Source organism: Emydura macquarii, unplaced genomic scaffold, assembly GCF_026122565.2.
Source record: "Emydura macquarii macquarii isolate MOO-44397 ecotype Brisbane River unplaced genomic scaffold, CSIRO-AGI_Emac_v2 contig_967, whole genome shotgun sequence".
Taxonomy (NCBI): domain Eukaryota; kingdom Metazoa; phylum Chordata; order Testudines; family Chelidae; genus Emydura; species Emydura macquarii.
Window position 1 is genome coordinate 230,817 of NW_027131104.1, and position 23,873 is coordinate 254,689.

General features: G+C 55.9%; 1 protein-coding gene across 2 annotated transcripts; it reads left to right on the forward strand.

The window, feature by feature from the left end:
* Nucleotides 1–1,852: 1,852 nt before the first annotated feature.
* CUNH8orf58 (chromosome unknown C8orf58 homolog) lies at nucleotides 1,853–17,212 on the forward strand. Of its 2 annotated transcripts, none has more exons than XM_067543739.1 (7): nucleotides 1,853–2,040; nucleotides 8,401–9,095; nucleotides 12,788–12,952; nucleotides 13,400–13,589; nucleotides 14,251–14,363; nucleotides 14,739–14,857; nucleotides 16,158–17,212. In XM_067543739.1, exons 1-7 carry the CDS (start codon nucleotides 1,980–1,982, stop codon nucleotides 16,255–16,257), a joined length of 1,443 nt encoding a protein of 480 aa, XP_067399840.1. In that variant the 5' UTR covers nucleotides 1,853–1,979; the 3' UTR covers nucleotides 16,258–17,212. The 2 variants fall into 2 exon arrangements, with proteins under 2 accessions (XP_067399840.1, XP_067399841.1); XM_067543740.1 differs by lacking the exon at nucleotides 1,853–2,040 and adding an exon at nucleotides 2,688–2,779 and having other exon boundaries at nucleotides 14,215–14,363.
* The last annotated feature ends 6,661 nt before the right edge of the window (nucleotides 17,213–23,873 follow it).

The following is a 23,873-nucleotide window of genomic DNA, read 5'->3' on the forward strand; positions in this document are numbered from 1 at the left end:
GAGAAGTCTCCTGGCCCTCTGGTCCTGCTTGGCAGGCCCTTGCCCTACAAATTGCACCCCGCTTCCCATGCATTGGTTGAGTGACATCCTGCCAATCCCCCCCCCTCCCCCCACCTCCGAGCGGGGCTTGTGCTCTCTGCTATGCCCTGCCTCTTGTCCTGCCCTGACCCCCAGCGCCAGGGGCCGAGGGTGAGGATCTTCAGTGCGCTGCTTTGTGCTCCTCTTTAGCTCTGCTGCCTGCAGGGGATATTCAGTGACAGCTCCTCCTTGGCACCGGGAGCGTGGCTGCCTGACTGGCCGATACCCCCAGCAACACTTGCCCCTTCCTCAGTGAGAGGGAGAGACCCGGGCATCCCTCCGTTGAGGAGGGGGAAGCTGGATGATGGGAGGTGGGTGGGGTCTTTTCTGCTCCCTTATCTGTTCGGGTGCCATCAACTGGCTTTGGCCTCCTTTTTTCCCCGCTCTGGGTCCCTTGTTTGACTCTATGATCTGCCCCTCGTCTCTGTTAATTCTGCATTAGCTGATCTCCTTTGTCACGGCCACATTCCCTTCTTCCCCTTGCCCCTCCCTGGGACTGGGGGCTGGCACTGCATGGTAACAGCCCCGCACAGTGCACAGGGATTAAATGCCCTGAAGTGTTGATCTTCTCCTGGGCCTGGATTAGGAGGAGCCCTGCTGGCGGCTTTCCCTGTTCTTCGAGAGAGACTAGAGAACCTCCATGAACCAGGCATTTCAGGGGATGCCCAAAACCTTCCCATAATTTTGTGTGGGTGGGCCATTTAAGGCCAGGAGCCTGCGGTGTGAGAAGCCCCCAGGGAGGTGGCTGGCTCAGGGGACCAGGAGAGAGGGGTTCTAATACTTCATGCACTTAGCCACACGTCTTGATCTGCAGATATGTTCTAACCCATAGCCCGGGGGGGAGATAACCAGCCCTGGTTTAGACAGATGAGAGGCTACTCCGTGCGTGCAATTACCTTCCCTTTAGGAGGTCAGTGGTTTTAGCGGGAGGATTAGGCTTCTTAAATGCGAGCTGAAGTTGGCAAATCTAATCGAGAGGATTTTGGTTCCCAATCCCCATTTATCTTTACAAAGGCAGCCGTGGACAGGCCTGACTTCTTGTCTCTCACAATAAGGGCAGGTGCCCTCCACTCTGAAGGGGATTTTCTTCCTTTCCCAGAGGGTAATAATCTGCCTTTCCATTTCTCAGCCCTGTTTCTCCAGATCCTGCCCTCCTTAACTCTGTTCCTGAATTGCTCTTGGACAAGCTGCTTCCCCTCCCTGTGCCTCAGTTTCCCCCATGTGTGAAATGGGGATCATAATACAACGGACTGATCCTAGAGGAGCAAACAGCGCCGCCTAGGGAATGGGCCCCTAGCTCAGACTGTCGGCCCCCCAGGCAGGGGGAGAGGCGTCCTACAGCGGTCTGTACGCTGCGCTTGGCGGGAAGGCAGCGACTCCAGCCCTGCCTTCGAGGATCTGGGCCCCTGTGTCTGCAGGGCACTCGCCTGAGCTGGGCCTCATCCGTCCCTCCTCCGCCCCCCACTGCCCATTAGCTCCCTCCGCTTCGCCTGGGGCCCTGCATCGCGGATGGGGCTCGGCCAGCTTCGTGCCGAGGACTGATGGATTTTCCCGTCCACACAAACAAAGCACAGCGGCGGGGCAGGAGATTTCCCCCCCTCCTGTGCCTAAATCCTAGGGCGCCAGCTAGAGATTTCCCCCTCGCTCCCCCCGGCTGCCCGCCCCCCCCCCCGCCGTTTACACCCGTCCCCCCCTAGGCCGCTCCCTCCTCTCCGCCCCTCCTTCTGCTGGGCGCCTCCCAGCCCCGGCCCCAGCCCCGGCAGTGCAGCCCCCTTCCCCGCCTCGCAGAGCGCCCGGAGCCTGCCGCACGCACCGGAGCCCGGCGGCGTCGGTGGCTGGCCGGGGCGGAGCGCGCGTCGCCCGCCGGTGCCCGTGTGAACGCGGAGCGGAGCTGCAGGGAGATGCTGCTGCGGCGCCGGCGGCGGCGGCGGGTCTTCAGCGTGGAGCCGCTCCGGAGCCGCGGTGAGTCCGCTCCGCCGCGCCCCGGGGGCTTCCCAGCGCCCTCCCGTGCGCCCCGCCGGTGCCGGGGGTCCCCGCCGCCGCAGAGACGCACCCCCGCGCCCTGCCCGCAGGGGGAACGGCCCGGTTTATCCCCCCGCCGCCGCCGGCCCCTCTCCTGGGCTCGCTCTTCTCCCCGGCCCGGGCCTTGCGGGCGGTCCCCGTGCCCGGCTGTGCCGCGCTCCAGCTGCGCCGGGGTAGGAGGCAATGAGTCCGCTTCCTGCCCCGGGGGGGCCGCCCGGCGGCGCTTCCTGCCGCCCAGACGTGCCTTAGGCCCGGGGGGCCGCGCACCGTGCCCGTGTCAGGATTTCGGGCTGCCTGGGGGCGCTGGTGGTCGCCCCTGGGGGCAGGCAGGGGCTACCCGGCTCCTGGGAACCAGTTTCTCAGCCTGGGGGGTGCGGGACAGGTTTGGGGGGGTCGCACGTGCAGGGCTGGTGTCAGGGGCGGTAAGCGGGACACAGGCCCCCCGCTAAGCCGAGTTACCTGCTGCAGCCCTGGGCGGCCGAGCTCGGCCCTCAGAGGAGGCTCCCAAGTGGAAAACAGGCTGGAGCATCCCCCAGAAACGCCAGTACAAGACTTGTATTGCAGTGGGTTTGGTGTCTCATGGCCCGGTACAAATGAGACCCGCAGCCCTTTGCCGGGGACACCTTTGTATTTTTGTCTCTGGTTGTGTGAGCAAGTAGCTCTTAAAAAGAGGCAAAAGGTGAGGGAGGCAGGATAAATCAGACCCTGAGCGGGGTCGAGTAGCCGGCAAAGGCTGAGAAGCGCTGCGGTAGGGAGAGGTTCCTGCTCTGGATGGGGTCTGCGGGCACCCTAACTGGTGCCAACAGGCGTTGGCTTTGTTTGCCAGTTGGGGTCTATAGGATCCAGGCCAACAAACTGCCCCGAGGCCCAGTTCTCCACATGGCAGCTCTCTCTGGGAGGGAAGGGGACGAACCTAACTTGCTTTGGGAGGTGTGTGCCCCTCCCTGGCTTCTGACTACATGCCTCCTGGCCTGGCACGCGTCTGCACTGGGGAGGGGGCTTCCAGAAGGCCAGCACTTGCCAGCACTTTCTGCAGGCTTCCTTCAGCTGGAAAGCCCTGGCCTAGGCGGCCATTTACACCCTCGTTCAGATCCCTTGGGGAAGGGGCGTATCTACAGCGCACGTTTCTTTAAACCGCGCTTCGTTCTGGGGTTCGCTCCCTACTGGGGTGCACTTCTCCAGCGTCATCCCTGACCACGGCTCTGATCCACAACTAGTTCAGCCCAGAGCCGGCGTTGTGCTTCCCTGAAGCTGATGCTTTCACTGTAGTTCAGTGGTTCTCAGCCTTTTCCGTACCATGACCCTCTATTACAACAGAAATGTGTTTGTGACCCGGATCCCCCTTCTCCCCCCAGCGAGCCATAAAGACAGGGAGCGTGTCTGGGGACCTCTGGACAAAGGGGGTGACTGCTCTCTGCACTGACTGGACTGCTGTTCTTGACACCTGATGTCAAACATGACCCTGTGTGTAGTGCAGCCACCATCCAGCCGGCTGGTGAAACCGGTTTTCAGAACCAGTTTAGCTGTGTGCTGGCATGGGACCTGGCTGAAGAGTGGAGACGCAGACCAGCTCCTTTCTTTGGCTCTGTCTGTCCCACCAGAACTGCTGCCCTGCAGCGGAGATCACACCACTCAAGACGTAACCGCAGGCCCGTGAGGAGCAATAACACTTGTGCAGTTCAGAGCCCCGGTGCGCTTGCCTGTCAGAACAATCGCAGTAGGGCTCCGTGCTTTGGGGGCGGGGGTTCCAGCAGGGGTTGTGGAACTAGGATCCTGGGTTCTGTTCCTGGCTCTGCCAGAGACTTGCTGTTTGACATGGGGGGGGTGGGTGTCAGTCAGTCTCCTGCTAAGCCTCACTCTGCGTTTGGCCCTGCCCTGGTTCCCCTGTATTATTTTGTTTTTCCAATTTTGAGCCCTATTCCCCCTTTCAGTCTGGAAAAGGGAACTCCTCAGAGGGGTGGGAAAGACGCAGCCATGCGGGGAACGGGGTGAGGATGCAGGGGCAAGAGAGCTGAAAACTGTTCACTTCCATGGCCTGATGTGGCACTCCTGGCATTGAGAAGCCAGGAGAAGCTGCTGGGCTCCCTGCATGGGGCTGTGTATGTGCCACGGACAGCTGGGCCAGCTGCACGTTGGAGGAGGCGGGCTGGTTTGGGATTGCTGATAGGACAAGGAGTATTTCAGCTCTGTTTTTTGGGATCAAATCCAGCTCAGGACAGCAGGAACCGAAAACCCAGCTCAGCTGCCAGGAGGCAGTGGCCACAGGTGTCGAGGAAGAAGTGAGCAGGCCATCCATGCGGGGCAGGCTGAACTCCCTTGGAGGGGAGGGGATTCCTTCGGCTCAGCACTGAGTTTTGTTGGCGGTGTGGGCATGTGGAGAGGGCAGGGAGGAAGCTTACACGTCAGTGACTGGGGTAAAGACGTTGGCGTGGCTGTTCTAGTGTCTTGTATGAGCTTTAAATGCACGTGTGTGCACTAGAGAAAGGGTGGCAAAGGGCCCCATGTATCTGTTATAATCTGTTCCCTCCGGTCTTTCCTTGTAAAACTACCCTGTGTGTGTACATTCCACCCCACCTTTGAAACTGTGGGTGGAGTTAAGAGGCCCTTGGGGCTGATGGAAATATTTGGGAATTACTGGAATTTGTAGAAAAAAATGTCCCTGCGAGGTGTTTTTTGGCTGTTAGTTGCAAAGTTGTTGTCTCAAGGAAATAGGGAATGCTGAAGTTTTAATCGCTGCCTGTCTGATCAGGCATTCATCTGCTTGCCCGTCCTACGCCTGTTGGTTGCATGTGCTGCTTAGGTATCGGTCTTATCTTGCTTAAAATCAATAGGCTATAATCTGGCATGTATGGTATGAATGAAGTCTTGGTCTTGCGCCACTTCCGTTGTGATCAGGATAGTTCCTTGAGTGTGTGGCAAAGGCAGTGTGGTCTAGTGGACCAAGCATGAGACCAGAGTCCAGGAATTCAGGAGTTGGTGTGTGACCTTGGGCAAATTACTTAACCTTTCTAGTATCTGTTTTATAGATGGATAAACACTTCGCTGACTCACAACACCTCGTGAGGCAATTATTAATGAGTGTTCATACATAGCTCTTGCACGGCACTGTGTGTCTTCAAAGCAAACTATTGTAGGAGTAGTGTTTGTGTGCAGATAAATACATAAAAACGTAGCTGAGAAGCCGTCGTATAATGGGGTGCAAACAATAAATCATGTGGCTGTGCTGGATAGTCAGTGTGTCCAGGCGTAGCCCTCCATCTTGGTCTCCAGACACAAGCCAAAAGTTTCTGACTTAGGTGTTGATAAAGCGAGGTATCTAGCTCAATATTTAGGGCTTGTCTACATGGGGTGTTGTCCAATTCCAATATATCCGGAGTTAACTACTTTGAAATAAGGCATGCTTCTTCTGGAATAAGGGTATCCATATGTGAAGCTAATCAGGAATAGCTAATCTGCTTTACATTCACACCCGACCTTACTCCCGTTTAGCTCTCATGTGTAGACAAGCCCTTTGTGATCGTTTTGCAGGAGCGCTGACCAGCTGCAGCTCTGTCTGCAGTGGAAGCAGAGTGCCCGACCATTCTGGAAGGTCACGGTCCGAACTGTTGAGCTAGTTACGGAGCTTTGTAGACACGCAGGTTTGAAATGGTGGTGTCTGTGCGGTTGTGCCTTTCCACCCTCTCCGGCCAGAGTTAAGATTTGTCCTTGGTTCATCGTAATCTTAAGAGTCATCTTGTGCTAAAGGAAGGAGCTGAGATCAAGGACTGGACAGAGCTTTGCGTGCTAAAACACCTCTGGCGGCTGTGTGTGGTCAAGGAGAGGTGTGTGCAATAAACTGGTGGCCTGGTATGAAATCCGTGTGGCTGGTTGTTTGTCCCAAAGCCACTCTTGACTCCCTAAACCACCATATTGACCCCTGGCTGGGGTCAGCGGGTGGAAAGGCTTCTTGATGGACAGCGAGATGGGCAGGAATGGTTTAGGAGGGAGCATTTTCTATCTGGAGCGCTTCCTTCCATGTGGCAGCTGGAGGCCTGTGCAGCTGCCTGCATTTGTGATTAGATCCACCTGTGGGACAGCGTGAGCGTGAAAGCTTGTCCGTCTTGTCTTGTCCGGTCTGCCTTCTGGGCCCCTCCTCCCACTTCCTGACACTTTGACTCTGCGGGTTTGGGGCCCCTGCGATGGGAGGAGACGTGGGGCTGCAGCTATGTCCCGGATTGCAAGGTGATGGCAGATGCATGCCTGCCCGTGCCGCACGGAGATATGCAGTTGACCCAGCTATCTTACGGCAGGGCCCTCCCCAGGCAATGCAGCCTCCATACACCAGGGGAAGGAGCCCAGCCCAGCGGCACAGATACCTGCAAGCTGTCTTTGGCCTCTGATGTTCCCGGGAGGCCAGAGAGGGGGAGGGATGATGTTGCTGGTTTCTAGACACGTTCCCTGCTGGGGCCTCTGGGGCAGGCCCAGTCTCTGGGGTTCAGGGAAGGGTAATATTGCCTGTGCTGCAGGTACATGTGGTGATAGAGGCTCGTCCACGTATCTGCAGAGGGGCCAGTCCCGAGCTGTAGGCTACCCCGGTAGAGGCCTGGCCCTGTGACTGTAAGCAGTGTGGTGTGTGCGAAACGTCGCATGTCTCCCGGCAGGGAGTGGGGTGACTCCGCAGTGACTGGAGACGGCGGGTCTGGCCCACCCCAGAGGAGCTGGCTGCGGTCAAGCGCACGCCACGGTCCGGGTCGTGGTATGGGGTGGTGTGGGCCCCGTGCTGCGTCAGCCCCGCTGCCATCCCTGCTGGAGAGAGAACGAGAAATGGGGCTCTGAAATCCTGGCTCCTGCCAAGAGGGCGTGGAGAGGGGCAGGGAGAGCCTGTGCTGAGACGGGACGTTCTCCGTCCAGGCTGCAGGGTGGGAGTATCCAAGGCTCTAGAAGCAGGGCTTTGGTGCCCAGGGAATGCACGTTCTGCTGCCAGCTCCTGCTGCCAGCGGCTGGGATGCGCTTGGCCTAGGAGTGGAGTGACGCGGTGAGAGTGGCGGTTTCAGAATCAGGGCTGAGGAATGCAGCGTGGGCCCGGTGCCAGGAGGAGCTGTTTACAAGGCACCTCAGAAATGTGACTCACAGAGGACGTGGGATCTCGGCCGGGCCCCGGGGGATGTTTCCAGGGAGGCTCTTGGGACGCGCCGCGCTGTCGGGGGGGATTCGGACGCATGCTTGGAAACGGGCTGTGAAATGCAGATGGAATCCACCTGTCGGCCCCTGGGGAGGGGAGCGCTTGAGGTCAGACAAGCCCGATTCCTAACCCGGCCGCCAGGGGAGGGCTGGGGGCACGGTGTAGGGAGATGGATACATCTCCCGTGGAAGATGGCAAGTGATCCCCTCTGAGCTGCCCTGGGAGGAACCAGATCAGCTCTCTTGTGTTCTGCGGCCAGGGGCAGGGCAGGATCTATCCTGGCTGCCTGCTCCCGTCACAAATGTCCCAAGCACCAGGGGCTCCCACCTTTCTGGGAGCGGCTAGGGCAGCCTCGTGGCTTTGTTGGGAAAGTGTCTCCTGATAACGACACCTGTGCTTCCCTAGGGGACGGAGGAAGGGGAGCCTTGTGTCTTCACAGTGGGCTTTGTTCCAGGAGCAGCTCCTAAACGTGAGGGCGGCGGGAGGGGGATGGAGGGCTGAGTCCGGCGGGGAAGCAGAGGAGCTGGCTTTGGGTAACAGTGGGCTGCCCTTGCCCTGAGGCGCTGTGGGCGAGCGCCGGGCTGGACTAGCTGGGAGCCGTGGGTTGGGATGGAGGCGCCGGCGGAGCTGTGCGTGTGGAGCTGCAGGTCAGGTTGCGTGGCGGGGGAAGCCGGCACTTGGCTGACCGACTGGTTCTGGGTAGAACGATCCTTTCCGTGAGCGCTAGACAGAGGCCCGCCTTGTAAAAGAGGGGAAGGAAGCAGGGGGAACGGCAGTGGGCGGCCCCCGCTGTCCCAGGGACAACAGAGATGCCCATGCTTGTCTTTAATCTTTGCACAAACTTCCATGCTGAACTCCCCTCCCCGCTCTCTGCTGCACTGCTCCCCGAAACGCCCCACCCACCTGAACCGCTGGGGGCTGGGACGTTCTCCTTGCAACGCACACGCTCGCTGAAGGGCTGGCACGGGGGCGGGAAGCGATCCAGGTCCTGACGAGCCCTAAGGGGGGTGTACCTATGGGGCAGGGGAGGAGGCTGGTGTGGGAGGGGCGCCGGCTGGGCAGGTCCCCGTACATGAATAGCCACGGGTGAGGAGGGATGGAGACAGTCTGGGTGACACTGCCTCTCTCTCGCCTCCCAGATGGTGCACAGAAGCCCTTGGAGAGCTGCGTGGTGCTAACCTCAGCCAACATCTACCGCAAGCTGCAGGAAGCCTCCGGAGCGAGCCTGGGTCCCCCGCCCGAGCCACCGCAGGACAGCAGGATGAGCGGTGAGCTGGATGTGTTGGGCCAGGCCGGGTCACCGATGGAGCCCGTCCTCCCCGGGGATCTCCCCCACCAGCTGGGCCTCTTCCCGAAGGGCGGGCGGCTCCTCAAGTCGGAGTCGGAGGACTCCGGGGTGGAGATGGCCGGCAGCGAGAACTCGCCCTCCACCCTGCTGGGCTCGGAGAGCAGCTTCTCCCTGGACTGTCTTGATGGCTTTCAGCCCTCCACCGCAGGCTGTGGGGCCAGCGACCCAGAGGAGAGCTGCCCCAAAGCAGAGGGACCAGAGGAGTCGGACTCTCTCCGGGAGCGGGCCTACCTCCGGAGCCTGTCGGCCAGCAAGAAGCTGGCCCAGGTGGTGCAGCGGTCCCGGAAGCTCCACGTGTCCGACCGCTCTCCCAAAGCGCTCGGCCGGAAGAGCCTGAGCCTGGTGGACTTCGAGCTGTTGGCCTCGTGCGACTTGCAGGGGCTGAGCGGCCAAGGCGGGGCTGCGGAGGGGCACGACCAAGCCTGTTCCAGCCACCGGAGCCTAGAGGAACAGAGCCCGGAGTCCTGTGGGGAGGCGGCGGAGGAGGTGAGTGCCAGGAACTGGCTTCCTTGTGGTTCAAGAGGGCTGGGGTGGAGAAAAGGGATAACTTCCCCCTCCTTCCTGGCAGATTTCCAGCCGCTGTGGCCTCCTCTGTGAGGCAGATGGGGTAAGAGACGTACCGGGTCAGCGTAGAGCAGCATCCTCATGCGTAAAGACAGCCGCAGCTGACACGCAGCTCCCTGGGGTCCTGAGAGATGTGGTCTGGGTGCAGGCACGGCTGAGAAGACGGCCGCGAACTCTGTCTCCCCTGCACTGGGGGCAGGGAAGACAGGGTGGCTGTCGTTCCCCTCCCGGCCCCGCATCCTGCCGGCAGGGCAGGGCGGTTTCAGTGAGGGGAAACGCTCCACATTTCCATCCCATGACGCCAGTCTGTGGAATTGCCTCTAATTAGACCGTGGTGTTGTCACCGCTCCTTTAATGACTAAGCCGGGATGCTCTGAGGCGAGCAGAAGCTGGGGTGGGTGTAACTGGGCCAGTAGCCGACTTCCCAGTCTGCCAGCCGCTCAAAGAGTCGAGGGGGCGGGGGGGAAGAATTAGCTTAGGGTCAAAGGAAACGTTGGGTTTTGATGTCGAGTTTTTTTTTTTATTTTTGAAACAAAATGGAAGGAAATTTCAGAAGAAGTAGTTTCGACTCAAGAGACAAGGGGGAGGAGGTGGTATCAGTTATTGGACCAACTTCGGTTGGGGGGAGAGAGAGAGCTGAGCATTTGAGCCCCACAGAGGTAATGAAAGCTGTTACCTCCCCCACCTGGCCCCTCGCCCTCATATCCTGGGGCCGACACAGCACGCGGGTTTGAGTTGAAAGGTTTTGACTTGTTTTTTCGGAGTTTTGTTTTGTTGTCCGTCTCCCCCGCAGTTACGCGCCCTCCCAAAAAACAAACCAAAATCCCCACTTCAGGGAGGCGGCCCGGGCTTGCTCCACCAGAAACCAAGTTGTGGCTGAGGGGCGCTGCCTACCTTTAGTCACCGGGCTTCGCCTGGCCCCGCTGTCGGAGTGTCCTGGTGAACCCTGAGCTGAGCTGCCGTGCCCTCTAGTCACACGACGAGGTTCTCTTTGGAGCCCGGATCCGGTGCCAGCTCCCCCCGGCCTGGCGGGGCCCTGCAGGGTCAAGGAAAGGAAATTTGCTGGGGTCCTGTCTGCACCTGCCCCTCACCAGAGCGCTCATGCCAGGGCCCCAAGGCCAGGAGCTGGTCCATGCAGCGTGCGTGGCCTGCTTGGTGCAGACATGCAACGTCTCCTGAGGGCTGTTGCTGGTGAGCTGGCGGATGGAGCTTGTGGGCCTCAAACACCGGTGCCTGGCCCTGCTGGCATGGTGGCAGCGTGGGGAAAGGCAGGCCTGGTCCCATCTCCTCTCCTCTGCTTCAGGGTGGGTTGGCTCCTCCCTCCCTGCTGAGAGATACCAGGTTGTCTGCGTGGCCTGCCCACTGTACAGAGCCCCCAGGGGATGCTGTAGTCTCTCACCTGGCATGTGCCAATGGACAGCGGCATGCTGGTGTCCTCCCCCGTTCTGACTGCCAGGGTGAAGGGCAGCTCCTACAGGCTAGGTGGGGCCGAGAGCTTGCGGCTGCCTGGGGAGGAAGTTTTGATGCTCTTTGTAGCTATTTATGACTGGTAGCCCTCACCCGTCCTCCTGGGGGATCCCGTAACTCTGCTACAGATGGGGAAACTGAGGCACAGAGAGCGAAAACAACTTGCCCCCGGTCTGTAGAAGAGGAATAGCACTGGGGAATCCTGACCTCCAGTCCCTGGCTCTGTCCCCCAGGCAGGGGAGTGTGAACAGCCCATCAGCAAAGAGCTCAGGAGAGAACGGGAGGAAAACAATTTCTGTGGGTGCAAAGAAAGGAATTCCCTCCACCTTAAGCAGCTCGGTAGGCAGTCGGTCCATCGAGCTGGTGAGGGGCAGGAATGCTGTGGGCAAGGGTCTTCCTCTCTTGCACTGGGAGCCTTAGCTGTGTCAAGCTGCCACTCTCCTGGCCCCAGGGCCTGTCCCTGTGGCTGTGGGACTGACTGTAGGTGATTGCCACGAGCCGCGGAGGAGTCCTTTGCAGCGGCAGGGGACGTGGCCTTTTGGAAATGCTTCCCGACAGCCAGCAGCTACCAGTGTCTGTTGCCAGCTGTTGCCTTCCAGGGACTGGGCATCGGGACACAAGAAGGCTGGGCAGGTACGGAGATGCCTGTTGCCCCCCAGCTCCCCACAACCCTTCAGACTCGGAGCATAGGATCCGTGGGGTCTGCTGGGCTTCTCTGTCTGGGTTGGTGACTCACTGACCCGGTCACCTAGAGCCCCTGTGCTCAGGGCTGTGGGCTGGGTTCCAGGGGTCGGTCCAAGGGCCGGAGGCCAGTGGCAAGGCAGAGGCGCTGTGCGGACGGGTGCTGGACTCAATGACCTGAGATGGCTTTGCTTTGCTAAGAGGAGCTGCTGGGTGGGGAAAGGGGCTGCTGCTCTGTGGACCGAGTTTGTGCTTCCCATCGGCCTAAGGTGGGGCTTGTTCTCTCAGCTGGCGTGGTAGCAGGCAGGGCACTGCTGTGAAGGAAGCTCACGACGCCTCCAATCAGCAAAGGGTGGGCAGTGACACGAGGGAATGTAGCCTTCGTTTGGCCCCTACACAGTGAAGTGTTTGAACCAGCCACTGGACGCAACCCGCCCTCTGCTGCGCTGCGTCTGTGCCCAGCTCCACGCAGGGGGGCCTGGAACGATTTGTTAGTGCGGGCGCTGAGAGCCACTGAACCGAACTGTAAACCCTGTATGTGATGGCGACCACTTCCAGCCGCGCGCCCCTGGTTCCTGCACCTCCGGCTCTGTGCCAGGTGTCAGGCTCGGTGTGTCTGGAGGTCCCGGAGCCGTGGGACTGGCAGAGCCCAGCCCGCTGCAGCTTTGGCTCCTGGCTTGGTGTGGGAGCAAAGTGGGGCAAGACCTGAGCCCCATCTCCTCTTGGATCATCCCTGGCAGAGACCCACCCCAAACACGGCCCGTGTGAGAAGCAGGATGGAACCAGCCTGCCTCGGGCGTAATTGGGGATGCCCTAGTTTCGTAATCTGGTTTAAATCCCGTCAGCTGCTGCTGTCTCTCTAGCTACATCTCCAGCGTGTGCGCGGCCGGGGAAGTGCCAGCAGTCAGGGGCTGAAAGAAAGCGGACTGCATCTCCAGCTCGCCAGGGGCTCCTGCAAATCCAGATCTCCGGCTAGGCGCTGCCGTCTTGCAGAGCCCTCCGAGCAAGGGTGCACCAGGGTGTGGTCACGGCGAGGACCCTGGCACTAGCACTACGGGAGGGGCTGGAGATGGCTGCAGAAGCTATTCTTATACTCTTCCTGGGGCGGCCAGGCTGCGATCTGGGACGGCATCGCAGTCTCAGAACACAGCCCCGGTTGGGACGGTTCTGATCTGTCCCGTCCTGGCCACGCCATGGAGATAGTCCCCAGCTGCCTGTTCCTGGTAAACTCCTCCTGGTGCTGGGTCCCTCTCTGCAGGCTAGTGACTAGCACCTCTCGCCGCCCCCTAGGGTGCTGCCTTTAGTTCTGGGCACCTTGACCCTTGCAAGATGCTGACAAACTGGGGGGGGAGCAAGAAGCGCTGCCCTGGCTGGAGTGACTGAGAGCTGCCGGTCGGGCCCTGTCTCTTGCTGCTCTGTGCCCGTGTTGGCCCGTGCCCGACGCTCTGTGCTGTGTTATCCCCCAGGTGCGGCGAGATCCCACTTTACCTCTCCCGGGCCAGGGCCTGCTCTACCTAGAGCACGTCTGCCGGATGCTGGAGAAGATTGCCCGGCTGCAGCAGGCCAACCTGCAGCTGCAGCAGCAGCAGAAGGCGATGGAGAGCCGGCTGTGGGGCCAGCAGGCTGAGAACGTAAGGCTGGCCGTGCGGGGGCAGAGGGGGATGCGTGTGGCAGGGGTGGGGGGTGGTGAGCCAGGGTGAGTTCAGGGTCTAGGTCTTACTGATTCCTTAAGGGAGGATGCAGCTGCTTGTCCAGTTGTGTCTCCCGGAAGAGGGCACTGCGGGGGAAGATGGGGCAGGGGTGGGGGGTGGTCCTCTGTCCTCTCGGATCCCAAGCGGGATCTTCCTCACATACCTTTGGGGAGCTGTGGGGGGAGGGGGTTCTTCCCCTGCTGCTCAGGAATTCCCCTCTGTCTGTGTGTGTATGGTTGGGGGGAAGGAGAGGAAGGAGCTTTCCCTGGGCTCTAGGATTCCTCTCCCCAGGGGTGGGGGGTTGGAGGGAATGACTAAGGGTGCACCCCCACCCCCAGATTCCCTGCAGCTGCTTGCTTCACTCCATGCACCCTCTCTGCCTTGCAGGTGGTGTCTTCTGAGGAGAGATCTTGCAGAGCCCCAGAAGAGGGGGGGCTGTCCCAGCCGGAGCCTGGGGGCAGGGTGGAGGTGGAGCTGCAGGAACAGGATTTGCCTCCGGACTCCTGGAGACCCCACCACTTCAGGGCGCGCTCGGCCTCGGACACCGGGGCGCTCCTGGACCTGCCCAGGACCTCAGGTGAGTCAGCCTGGCTTGAGTGGGGGCCCGGATGCCCAATCCCTTCCCCTGCACGTCCCGGCAGCCGGGAGCTCCCGACTTGGGCCAGAAGGGGAGAGCGGGGTTCCCTCCCTGCACCCCTGAAATGAACGAGCCCTAGGCTGTGCAAATCTAACGTCCTGGGGTGGCTCATTCCATAGGGAGCGGAGCAGGGCTGCTTCTAAGGATTTCTCCACCCTCCCATGCATTCGCACACTCCCTCCCGCTTTCCGGTCTGGCGGGAGCTCCCTTGGCTTCCCCGTTGGCCAGCTATCTCCCTGTAAAGCAATGCCCCATGGGGCTGGGTGGGCTGCCCCTGCTAGCCTGGGGAGAGCGAAATCCCAGGCCAGGACGTCTGTCCTCCTCCCACCCCCCGGCAATTGCCAGGCACAGGGTCAATGGCATTAAAAAGGCCTGGCTCTGAAGTTAAGCCTTGTGAATGACGACTGAGGTGTTTCCCAGGCGGTGTGGGTAGGGGGTGCACAGCTCTGAGCCCATTAAAGCAGGGAGCACGGAGCCCAGGACATATCCAAGTGGTGCTGGCCTGGTGCTAGTTGGCCTGGGTTCTCTCCATGGGGCTGCATCTGGGCCGGTTGCTTTAACTCAGCAGATAACGGGCGCCCACGCTGGCTCTTCCCTGCAGAGAACGAGCCAGTCTGCTCCAGGAAGACGGCAGTACACTGCGGCAGCTCACCCGCCTTGCTGGATCAGCCGGACTGGGGAGCCCACACCCTCCCGCCCCGCATGAGACCCAGGGTAGGTGTCTTGCCCTGCAGAGCAGAGTCTGGGGGGGGGGGGGAGAAAACAAGGATCCTCTGGGAATTCCATGTGACCCATCTGGATGCTGGAAAGACCCCGTATGTGCGTCTAGTTCCGGTGACCTTCCTTTGTTGTGTTGGGCCAGTGCTTACGCCAGTGTGTCCAACTCTGCTTGTTTCCCCTTCTCTGGGGAGGAGTTTGGGGTTCCGAAGCTCCCGGCAGAGGGAACGCCTTTTTGTCTGCCCTGTCCATTTCTCGTGAGGGAACGTTCTCCCAGAAAACAGGGGGCTGGGTGTTTTGGTGCCAGGTCTCTGGCTCACCCCCGCCACTGCCCTCGCTCCCACTTTCCATCGCTGTCTCTTTCTCCCTCAGAACGACCACTCTCACTGGGGGAAAATCAAAGTCCTGATCAACAGGATCACCAGGAAATCCATCCGGGCCAGCGAGCCGTCCCCGTTCGGGGAATCTGCCATGGACAGCAGACACTGTAGGTAAGGCTGCCCCTGCCTGCAGACTGAGAGCGGGAGAGAAGGCAGCTCCTTGTGAATTCACAGCTGGGGAAGCCCTGTAGACCTTCACCCCAGCATGGGCAGAGACAGGGCAGGCTTCGCCCTGTGCCACCCAGTCCTGCTGGAGGGAGCCCAAGAGGGGAGTTCAGTTTCCATGGCCATTTCAGCTCTGCCCTCTCTGCCCAGCAAGGGGCCCAGGGAGTTCTGGCTGTGATTGATAGATGCCCAGGCCAGAAGGGACCGTTGTGATACCAGGCTGACCTCCGGTGTGGCACAGGCCAGAGAAGGTCCCTGGAATAATCACTAGAGCGGATCTCTTAGGAAAAACATCCGATCTCGATTTGAGAATGGTCAGTGATGGAGAATCCACCATGACCCTTGGTAAGTTCTTCCAGTGGTTGATTTACTCTGATGGTTAAAAATGTACGCCTTATTTCCAGCCTGAACGTGTCTAGCTTCAATTTCCAGCCATTGGCTCACGATCTCTTTCTCTGCTCCATCTGAAGAGCCCCTTATTAAATATTATACGCTGTGATCAAGTCACCCCTTCACCTTCTCTTTGGTAGGCTAAATAGACTGAGCTCCTCAAGCCTGACGCTGTTAGGCATGTTTTCTAATCCTTTAATCGTGCGATTGATTAACTTCCTTCCTGTGGGCACGCGGCCCCCAGAACTCGTTTCACCCAGGCCACCAAGCCATCAGCAGGGGGGAAATCCCTCCTTGGTGACAACCAACCCAGCCCCTAGGGATGGGGGGCCCCGTGTGCCATTCCCAGTCTCCCTCGCCATTTCCCCCAGCAGTGCCCTCTCCTGTACATGTCGCCTCCCTCTGCAGCTGCCTAACCATGAAACCTGTCCTGGGCAGGTGCTAACAACAGGACCCCAGGAGCAGCTGCCTGGCAGAAGAAACATTGCATGGGGCGTTTGTGGTCTGGGACACCTGGGAATGAAGGAGTTGAAATCCCTGCCCTCTCGTGGTGCAGTTGGAGAAGTGCCTCCCAAAACAATCTGCAGTGGCAGTGGCAATGCAGCTGTCTCTGCAGTGGGGACTGAGAGGAGTGACTGAGGGAGAGGAAAGGAAGGGCACAGCCTTTTCTCCTTGCCCCGTGCCTCTTCGGGCTCGTGGCGGGATGGCACCGGCTGGCTGGGATCCACAGGGCCGTGGGTGGAATTTGCTGGCTGATCTGCCAGCTCTGGGATTGCGGGAGGGGGCGTACGCGCCCCGGCACTGGTGCGTGGTGTCCCCAGCCTGACATTCTGCGCCCCCTGCTCTTTCCTTGCAGTCTGGAGGCTTCGCTGGCGAAACAAGGCTCCCACTCCAGGAGTTTCCTGCCATTGCCGGGGGTGAAGAAACACCGCTCGAAAACCCTCCCCGTGCGCTGAGTGCCCCGAGGCTGCGGGAGCCTCTTGCAGACGTGAAGCAGGTACAGCCCCTGAGCCGGAGCAAGATGCACCCCCCACGAAGCGTCCCGTTCACCCCCTCGGCTCCGGTTTGGATTTGCCGGGCTCTCCTGCTTTGACGAGAGGCGCCGGGGTTTCCGGCCCTTCGGTGGGAAAGGAGGGCAGCGGGAGGTGGGTGCCGCCTTCTGTTCCTGTGGCGCTGTGACTTTGAAGCCAAGCAGCCGAGGATGGAGCCTGCTTAGATGTGAACACCGGGGCGCAGGCTCTCCTACTCACCCCCTCGCGGGGTGCATGCTTAGGAAGCGGGTCCTCCAGGAAGCCAGCCCAGCCACAGCAGGCTCTGGCGTCTGTTTCCATCCACCTCCCTCCCCGCACCCCCCTTGCCCAGCACCTCCCCTGGGTACGTTTGTCTTCAGCAGGCTGGTTCTGAAGAAGCTACTTCATTGCTTGCAGCGTGCTGCTGCAGATGCCAGGAGGTGTTGTCACTGCACTGTTAGCCGTCTCTTGCCCACCACCCTCAACCTCCTGTGACTGCAGGCAGCTCTTGGTATCAGGGTCTCAACGGTGGGTAACGAGGAGCACCGACCAGCAGGCCGCTCTCCTGCGGGCCTTAACTGAACTATGGGGCTGACCTGCGTGCGACCGAAATCGCAGGGGGATGTCCACGCTCCTCTTCCGTTCAGACCCCTGCCTAGGCCGGGATCCCAGCTCTGGGCTTTCTGTACAGCTGTGAGAAATCCCTGGCATGGTCAAATGTGAACTCACTCATCCGACCCCTTAGTGGACCACGACCAGCACCCGGTCGTTTTGTAAATGCACCAGTGTATCGGTATGTAATGTATTTGTATGGCCTGATGGAGAGATGGGCTTATGGAGATGGATGGATTCTTAGACACTTAAAAAAAAAAATAAATTGCCACCGAGTTTTTGCATTGTTCTCACGGTGTGACTGGGCAGTAGCTCGCTCAATGGGGAGTCTGTGCATGCAGGGCCTTTCTGCATGACAGACTCATGAGTGCGCGCACCGTCCTGGCAGCTTGTTGGTATCTCTCTACCGTGCCGGAGTCCCAGGATCCTCGCCTGTCGCTCTCTGGCCTGTGAATGTTGTGGAGATAACAGCTCCGCCTAAGAGACCAGTGCAGCACAAAGCTGAACCAGCCCTTCTGCTAGGGAAAGGGCTGACCTGGGTTGCGGTACTCATCATACTCTGGCTGCGGTGTGGGTGTGGGTGTGTGGGTGGGGTGGGCTCTGGGGAAAAATCAGTGGTGTATGCGGTAGGGAGTGCCCCACACAGTGGAAAGGTGGCCCTCTCACAACCACAGCTAAAGATCCAGGCTGCACAGAGGACGTTCATCAGGAGTCTCTCATCAGAGGTGTCGTGGAAGAAAGATCACGCAGCTTCTCGTTTAAGGTTAGATCAAGTAGAGCTTTATTTGTGACACACACACAAACAGCTATAGCTATAGGGAAGCCCAGGCAGCACGTCTCTGTGCTGATCACTGGCACTTCCCCTTGCTACCAGATACAAAGGACTTATATGGGTTTGTTTTAGATTCATTTATATGTAGATGGTATGGTGGAGTTTGATTCACAGGTTATTACCCACATGTAAGGTGATTACAAACACAGTGGGGTGCTCCAGCTGCCAGCCTGCCGGGTGGGTCTGCTGGGGCCAGGCAGTCTTGGATCACGTACAGACACTTGCTAACTTATCTGCCAGGAGATGTCTGTGTTCGGACTTCAAAGGTGGCGAAGTTCTACAACGTAGACTAGCGAATTTGCATGTGGATGGCAGGGCTGAGACATTCCGCTTGAACTTAGCATTTTTAGCACAGTTTCGATCTAAGGCATCCTGTCTGTAATGTTTCTGATGCCATAATCCCTCCTTTTGTACTTCTAGTACAACTTTGACAAAGATTTTGACATATTTATCCGTTGCTTCTTTACACAATTTACTATAGGAGAGAGAATTACAACCGCATTGAAACTAAAAATTCTACTAAATACACTTTGGTTCGCCTGTACCACGAATCCATTTCCTGTAGTCTAGGTTCACATGCTTGTCCCGCTATGCGTTATACTTTCCCACACTCCCTCACTCTCATCCAAAGAGAGGTCCAGGCACCTATCCTTCCTGCACACTGGCCAGTGGGGCACAGGTCCAGGAGGCCCTGGCTCCAGATTGGTCCACTGGGCATGCTATGGGGAGGCAAGGGAGGCGGTTTACTGCTTGGACAATTATACCTAAAACTACAGGCACGGTCTTCGAGGAGAGACTAGAGTGGTATATGGTTAAACATTCCTAAAAGACAAGACAAAAAAAAATGTCAAAAGCTTATTCAAATACACAGGTTACATTAAGCCAAGCATGATTTAACAGGCAGTTAGGGGCTGGCTGGAATGTGTGGGTTCCTTGAAGGGTTTGGACTTTCACAGCGCAACGGAAATGTCCATTAGTTGCTGGATTTCTTTGTTGTTCTCCTCTTCCCTTTGGAGCAGTTCAGAATACAGCAGGTACAGTCCTTTTCTGGTCTCTGAGTTTAATCTCGTTTTAGTGGTTCGGGTAAACTGTTTCAAACATAACTTTAAACAATATCGTAAGAGTACTACAACAACGTATACAACAAACATGATTATTAAGATTGAAAGAATACCATACACAATTTTCTTTCCTAAAGTTCCTATGTCAGGTAGCCAGGAGGTCATCCGAGACCATATTTCTTCAATGCCCCAATTAGTATTTTCTGAGGCTACCTGGTGCAATAGTCTGAGCTGAGACTGAATTTTATGAATATCTGTCTCAATTCTTTTATCCTGGTTCACATACATACAGCAACTTGAATTTATTAAGGCACATACTCTGCCTTGGGAGGCTAAAAGAAAATCTAGGGCCATACTATTTTGGGTAACAACTTGAGACAGTTGGGAAACTTCTTTTTGTAAAGTTTGAACAGCATCCTTAGTAGCATTTCCCATCGTGGTAGAAAGGTTGACTACTGCCTTTTCCAACTCGGTTACCCCTAGCGAAGGAAAAAGGGCCTGTAATATAAGGCGGGTGCTGTTGTCATCTGAGGCCCATTTGTCTAGTGATGCGGGTATAGCCACTAATGGGATACCTTGCTTTGGGTGTGCTGGTCCATGAGTGCAGATCCAGCAATTACTGTGATTATTCTGGTCGGCAATAGATTGGGACAGTTTCATGAGGAGGTTAAGAGTCCCAGTCAGACAAGACAAATGAAAGGGTTACGGATAAGATAACAGCTAAGGTTTTCATTTTACCAGAGTCTCTTATGGTTTTCGTGGTCTTAGATTGTATTGCTGCTTTGGAGTTTCGTCAGTATTGGTCTAGAACAGATGGTCGGAGGAGGGGCTCTCTCTGCGATCTTTCAAAGTCTCAGGGTTCGTCAAGTTGGGGTTTACCAACGGGGACCGAAATTCTATTGCCCTTGGATCTAACGGCGTTGGAGTCTTTTTGCAATGTGAAGCGTGAACCCAGTTAGGGTATCCTTGACATCGCACAGCGGTATGAGTGGTTCGCAACACTAGATAAGGTCCTTTCCACCGAGGCTGCAATGCATTCTGTCGGTGGTGGATCTTTACACAGACCCAGTCTCCAGGTTGGAGGGAGTAGCACAGTTCCGTTGCAGGTGCTGGAAGGGCTTCTTGAACCTGTGAGTAGATACTTGATACACTTCATTAATAATTTACAATAGTTCAGTATCTCACCATCAGTTAAATGTAGATCCAATTCTTGTGGGTTTGGCTGTGGGGTGTGTGGCAATCTCATGGATCTGGCCATAAGGATCTCCTGTGGAGATAGTCCATGTTTCTGTTGACGGTATTTGTAATATACATGAGAGCTATGGGTAAGGCATCTGGCCACTTCAAGCTGGTTTCTGCACATATTTTGGCTAATCTAGTTTTCAAGTCCGAATTCTTTCTTTCTACAGCTCTGCTGGACTGGGGGTGATGTGCGCAGTGCAGGTGGTGGTGAATTCCTAAGGCTTTGCGTACATTTTGAATGACCTGTCCTGTGAAGTAGGTCCCTCTATCGCTGTCCAGAATGAGGGGCAACCCAAACCTAGGTATGAATTCTCTCAACACTTTCTTGGTGACGGTTACTGCATCTGCTCGCCTACAAGGATATGCTTCTACCCGTCCTGAAAACATACCAATGATGACTAACACACATTCAAAGTTACAACATTTAGGCATTTGAATGAAATCCATTGGCAAGTTCACAAAGGGACCCCACGGAGTGGGATGTGCTGAAGGTTTGGTCTTTTCCCTCTGGCCTATATTACGGGCTAGGCAAATAGGACAGGCGCTGTAGTACTGCTGTGCTATAGAAGAGAAATGTGGGGCAAACCAATCGTGTTGTATTGCTGTGATCGTCCCACCTTTGCTCGGATGAGCCATAGAGTGGGTGACACAGGCAAGATAGGGTAAAAGGGCTTTGGGCGCTACCAGGCGGTCATCCGGGGAGCGCCACAAGGTGTCTGGGTGGAATTGGTACCCTTGTCGTAGCCAGTCCTCTTTTTTTTTGTTTACAGTGTATCAGGCTGAAGTGCCTCTTGGTAGGAAGGGGTGTGTGTGTGTGTGGTTCTGTTCTTTTAGTATTTCATGAAAACAGGATTGGGCCAACGTTCTTTTTATCCAACAACGCATGGCACGCATACTGATTCAACAAATACAACGTAACACTAAAACAATGAACAATGGGTGTAGTATAATAGACATTATCCCTGTAGAGGTGAGGGACCATCCAGTAAAAGCATCATACCAATGATATGCAGTAAGTTTTTTTTTTCTGCCTTCCCAATTCTAATAATTTTCTTATTAGAATGTGAAATTTAAAAGTCCTGTTTACATCTTGCTTTGTTTGCTGCAGTAACTGGGTTACTTTTGCTCCCTGTAACAAGTGATCAGCTATGACTGGCTCTGTGGATGTAGGGAAGGCGGTGGATGTGATATACCTTGACTTTAGCAAAGCTTTTGATACGGTCTCTCACAGTATTCTTATCAGCAAGTTAAAGAAGTATGGGTTGAATGAATGGACTATAAAATGGATAGAGAACTGGCTAGAGCATAGGGCTCAACGAGTAGTGGTCAATGACTCCATGTCTAGCTGGCAACCGTCACAAGCGGAGTGCCCCAGGGGTCGGTCCTGAGGCCGGTTTTATTCAACATATTTTTATTATGTTGGAGGATGGGGTAGATTGCACCCTCAGCAAGTTTGCGGATGACACTAAGCTGGGGGGAGTGGTAGATACCCTGGAAGGTAGGGATAGGATACAGAGTGACCTAAACAAACTGGAGGATTGGGCCAAAAGAAATCTAATGAGGTTCAACAAAGAAAAGTGCAGAGTCCTCCACTTAGGAAGGAAGAATCCCATGCACAGCTATAGACTGGGGACCGACGAGCTAGGCAGCAGCTCTGCAGAAAAGGACCCGGGGGTAACAGTGGATAAAAAGCTGGATATGAGTCAGCAGTGTGCCCTGGTTGTCAAGAAGGCTAATGGCATATTGGGCTGCATTAGGAGGGGCATTGCCAGCAGGTCCCGGGAAGTGATTATTCCCCTCTATTCGGCATTGGTGAGGCCGCATTTGGAGTATTGTGTCCAGTTTTGGGCCCCCCACTACAAAAAGGATGTGGACAAGTTGTAGAGAGTCCAGTGGAGGGCAACAAAAATTATTAGGCAGCTGGAGCACAGGACTTATGAGAAGAGGCTGAGGGAACTGGGCTTGTTTAGTCTGCAAAAGAGAAGAATGAGGGGGGATTTGATAGCGGCCTTTAACTACCTGAAAGGGGGTTCCAGGGAGGATGGGGCGAGGCTGTTCTCGGTGGTGGCAGATGACAGAACAAGGAGCAATGGTCTCAAGTTGCAGTGGGGGAGGTCTAGGTTGGACATTAGGAAAAAGTTTGTCACTAGGAGGGTGGTGAAGCACTGGAATGGGTTACCTAGGGAGGTGGGGGAATCTCCATCTTTAGAGGTTTTTAAGCTGAGGCTTGACAAAGCCCTGGCTGGGATGATATAGCTGAGGTTAGTCCTGCTTTGAGCAGGGGGTTGGACTAGATGACCTCCTAGGTCCCTTCCAACTCTAATATTCTGTGATTCTCTTTCAGACCAGTTTAACTGAAGGCTCACTGAGAATTCTGTTAAACTGGCAGTGGGGGTTGTACTGTACCCTGGGATTTTTTGGTAGGTTGTATGTATGGTCTGTGGTATACAGAACACTTACTTTGCATTTGCATTCATTTACAGGGGGTTTGCTAGCACTCCCATAATACCTCCACCCACGATGATATACAAACACATTGTCCATTGTATAGAACTCTGGTGGTATTTTCTAATATATCCCAAATACATGTTCCCACTGTGGTAGTTCTGCTGCATGGTGCTACGGAGGGAGGTATGGCTAGGCAGACCCATTGTTGGGGGTTCCACGCACTACACCCCTGGTATCCAATAGTTTCCCCTCTCTCCTGGCCCACTGACTCATAACCCGGGGTAACCAAAAGGATCCTGTGGCCAATTTTGATAAGGGGCTTACCTTCCATAATTCTACCTCCATAGATTGCTGGTGGGCAATTCTTGCAAATACCTATTTTGACATTCTGAGGCACAATAACCATGACTCTGCGCCCTTCCTGTTTGGCAGTGCAGCTAGTTCTGCAAATTAGGATGTACAAGCACTTTTGTAAAACAGTCAAATTCGTTCCAAGTAGTACAGGTTTTACAGCAAAATAAAGAGTAGACATTACTTTTAACTGATTATGTTTAAGTTCAGGCACTTGAAATTCAAAATTACATCCCCTCATCTCTATAATACTACAAAAACATCTATTTTCAGGACCCCTTTTCCTTCCAAATTCATTGATCTTGATTGCCCTTTATTTCTCCTCTTTGCTACCTGATAGAGGATGTTTTTGTAAATACAGTTACAGTGCGTCTTGATTTTTATTTCTGCTTCATGCAGTACCTCCCAATATCATACACAACAATGTTAGTAACGACAAACAACACAAAACACAATTTTTGTTGCAACAGTAGAATCATGGTTTTGTTCTTTAGCTGTTTTACTGGTCCCAGTTTATCCTGCAATTCTGAAAGATAAAAAGAACACTTTTCTACCCCCTTTGGGAGGTGGGAGATTATTGCTTGGAAACCCCTTTCTTTTACATATCTCCTTTCTGACTGCAGGCAAAACAGACAAATTACCCTTCTATTTTCCTGTGTTTTTTTTTTTTTTTTGTTCTATAGGCAGGCCAGGTTTGTTATGGCTTCTACCTTTGAAGGTTTTAGGGTGAATTTCTTTCACAAGGTGGTGTACCTCCGTTTCCCTTTTGCTTGGGCTGGATGGGTTATATACCCATCCTCTAAACTGGAAATTGTGTGGACATCTGCTAATGTTTGTCTTGTCCAGGGATTGGGACCAAATTTTTTGCAAAGCAGAGGAGAAGGGAGTCTCCTCTTGTATAGATGGCAGAGAGGTCAGGATTTTAAATTCCTTCTCTGTGGATGGCTTTTGGTTTGGGTTCCCCCCCCCCTCCTCCTTAAACATATTTTTTGGATTTTTCGTCAAGTCCTCTGGTT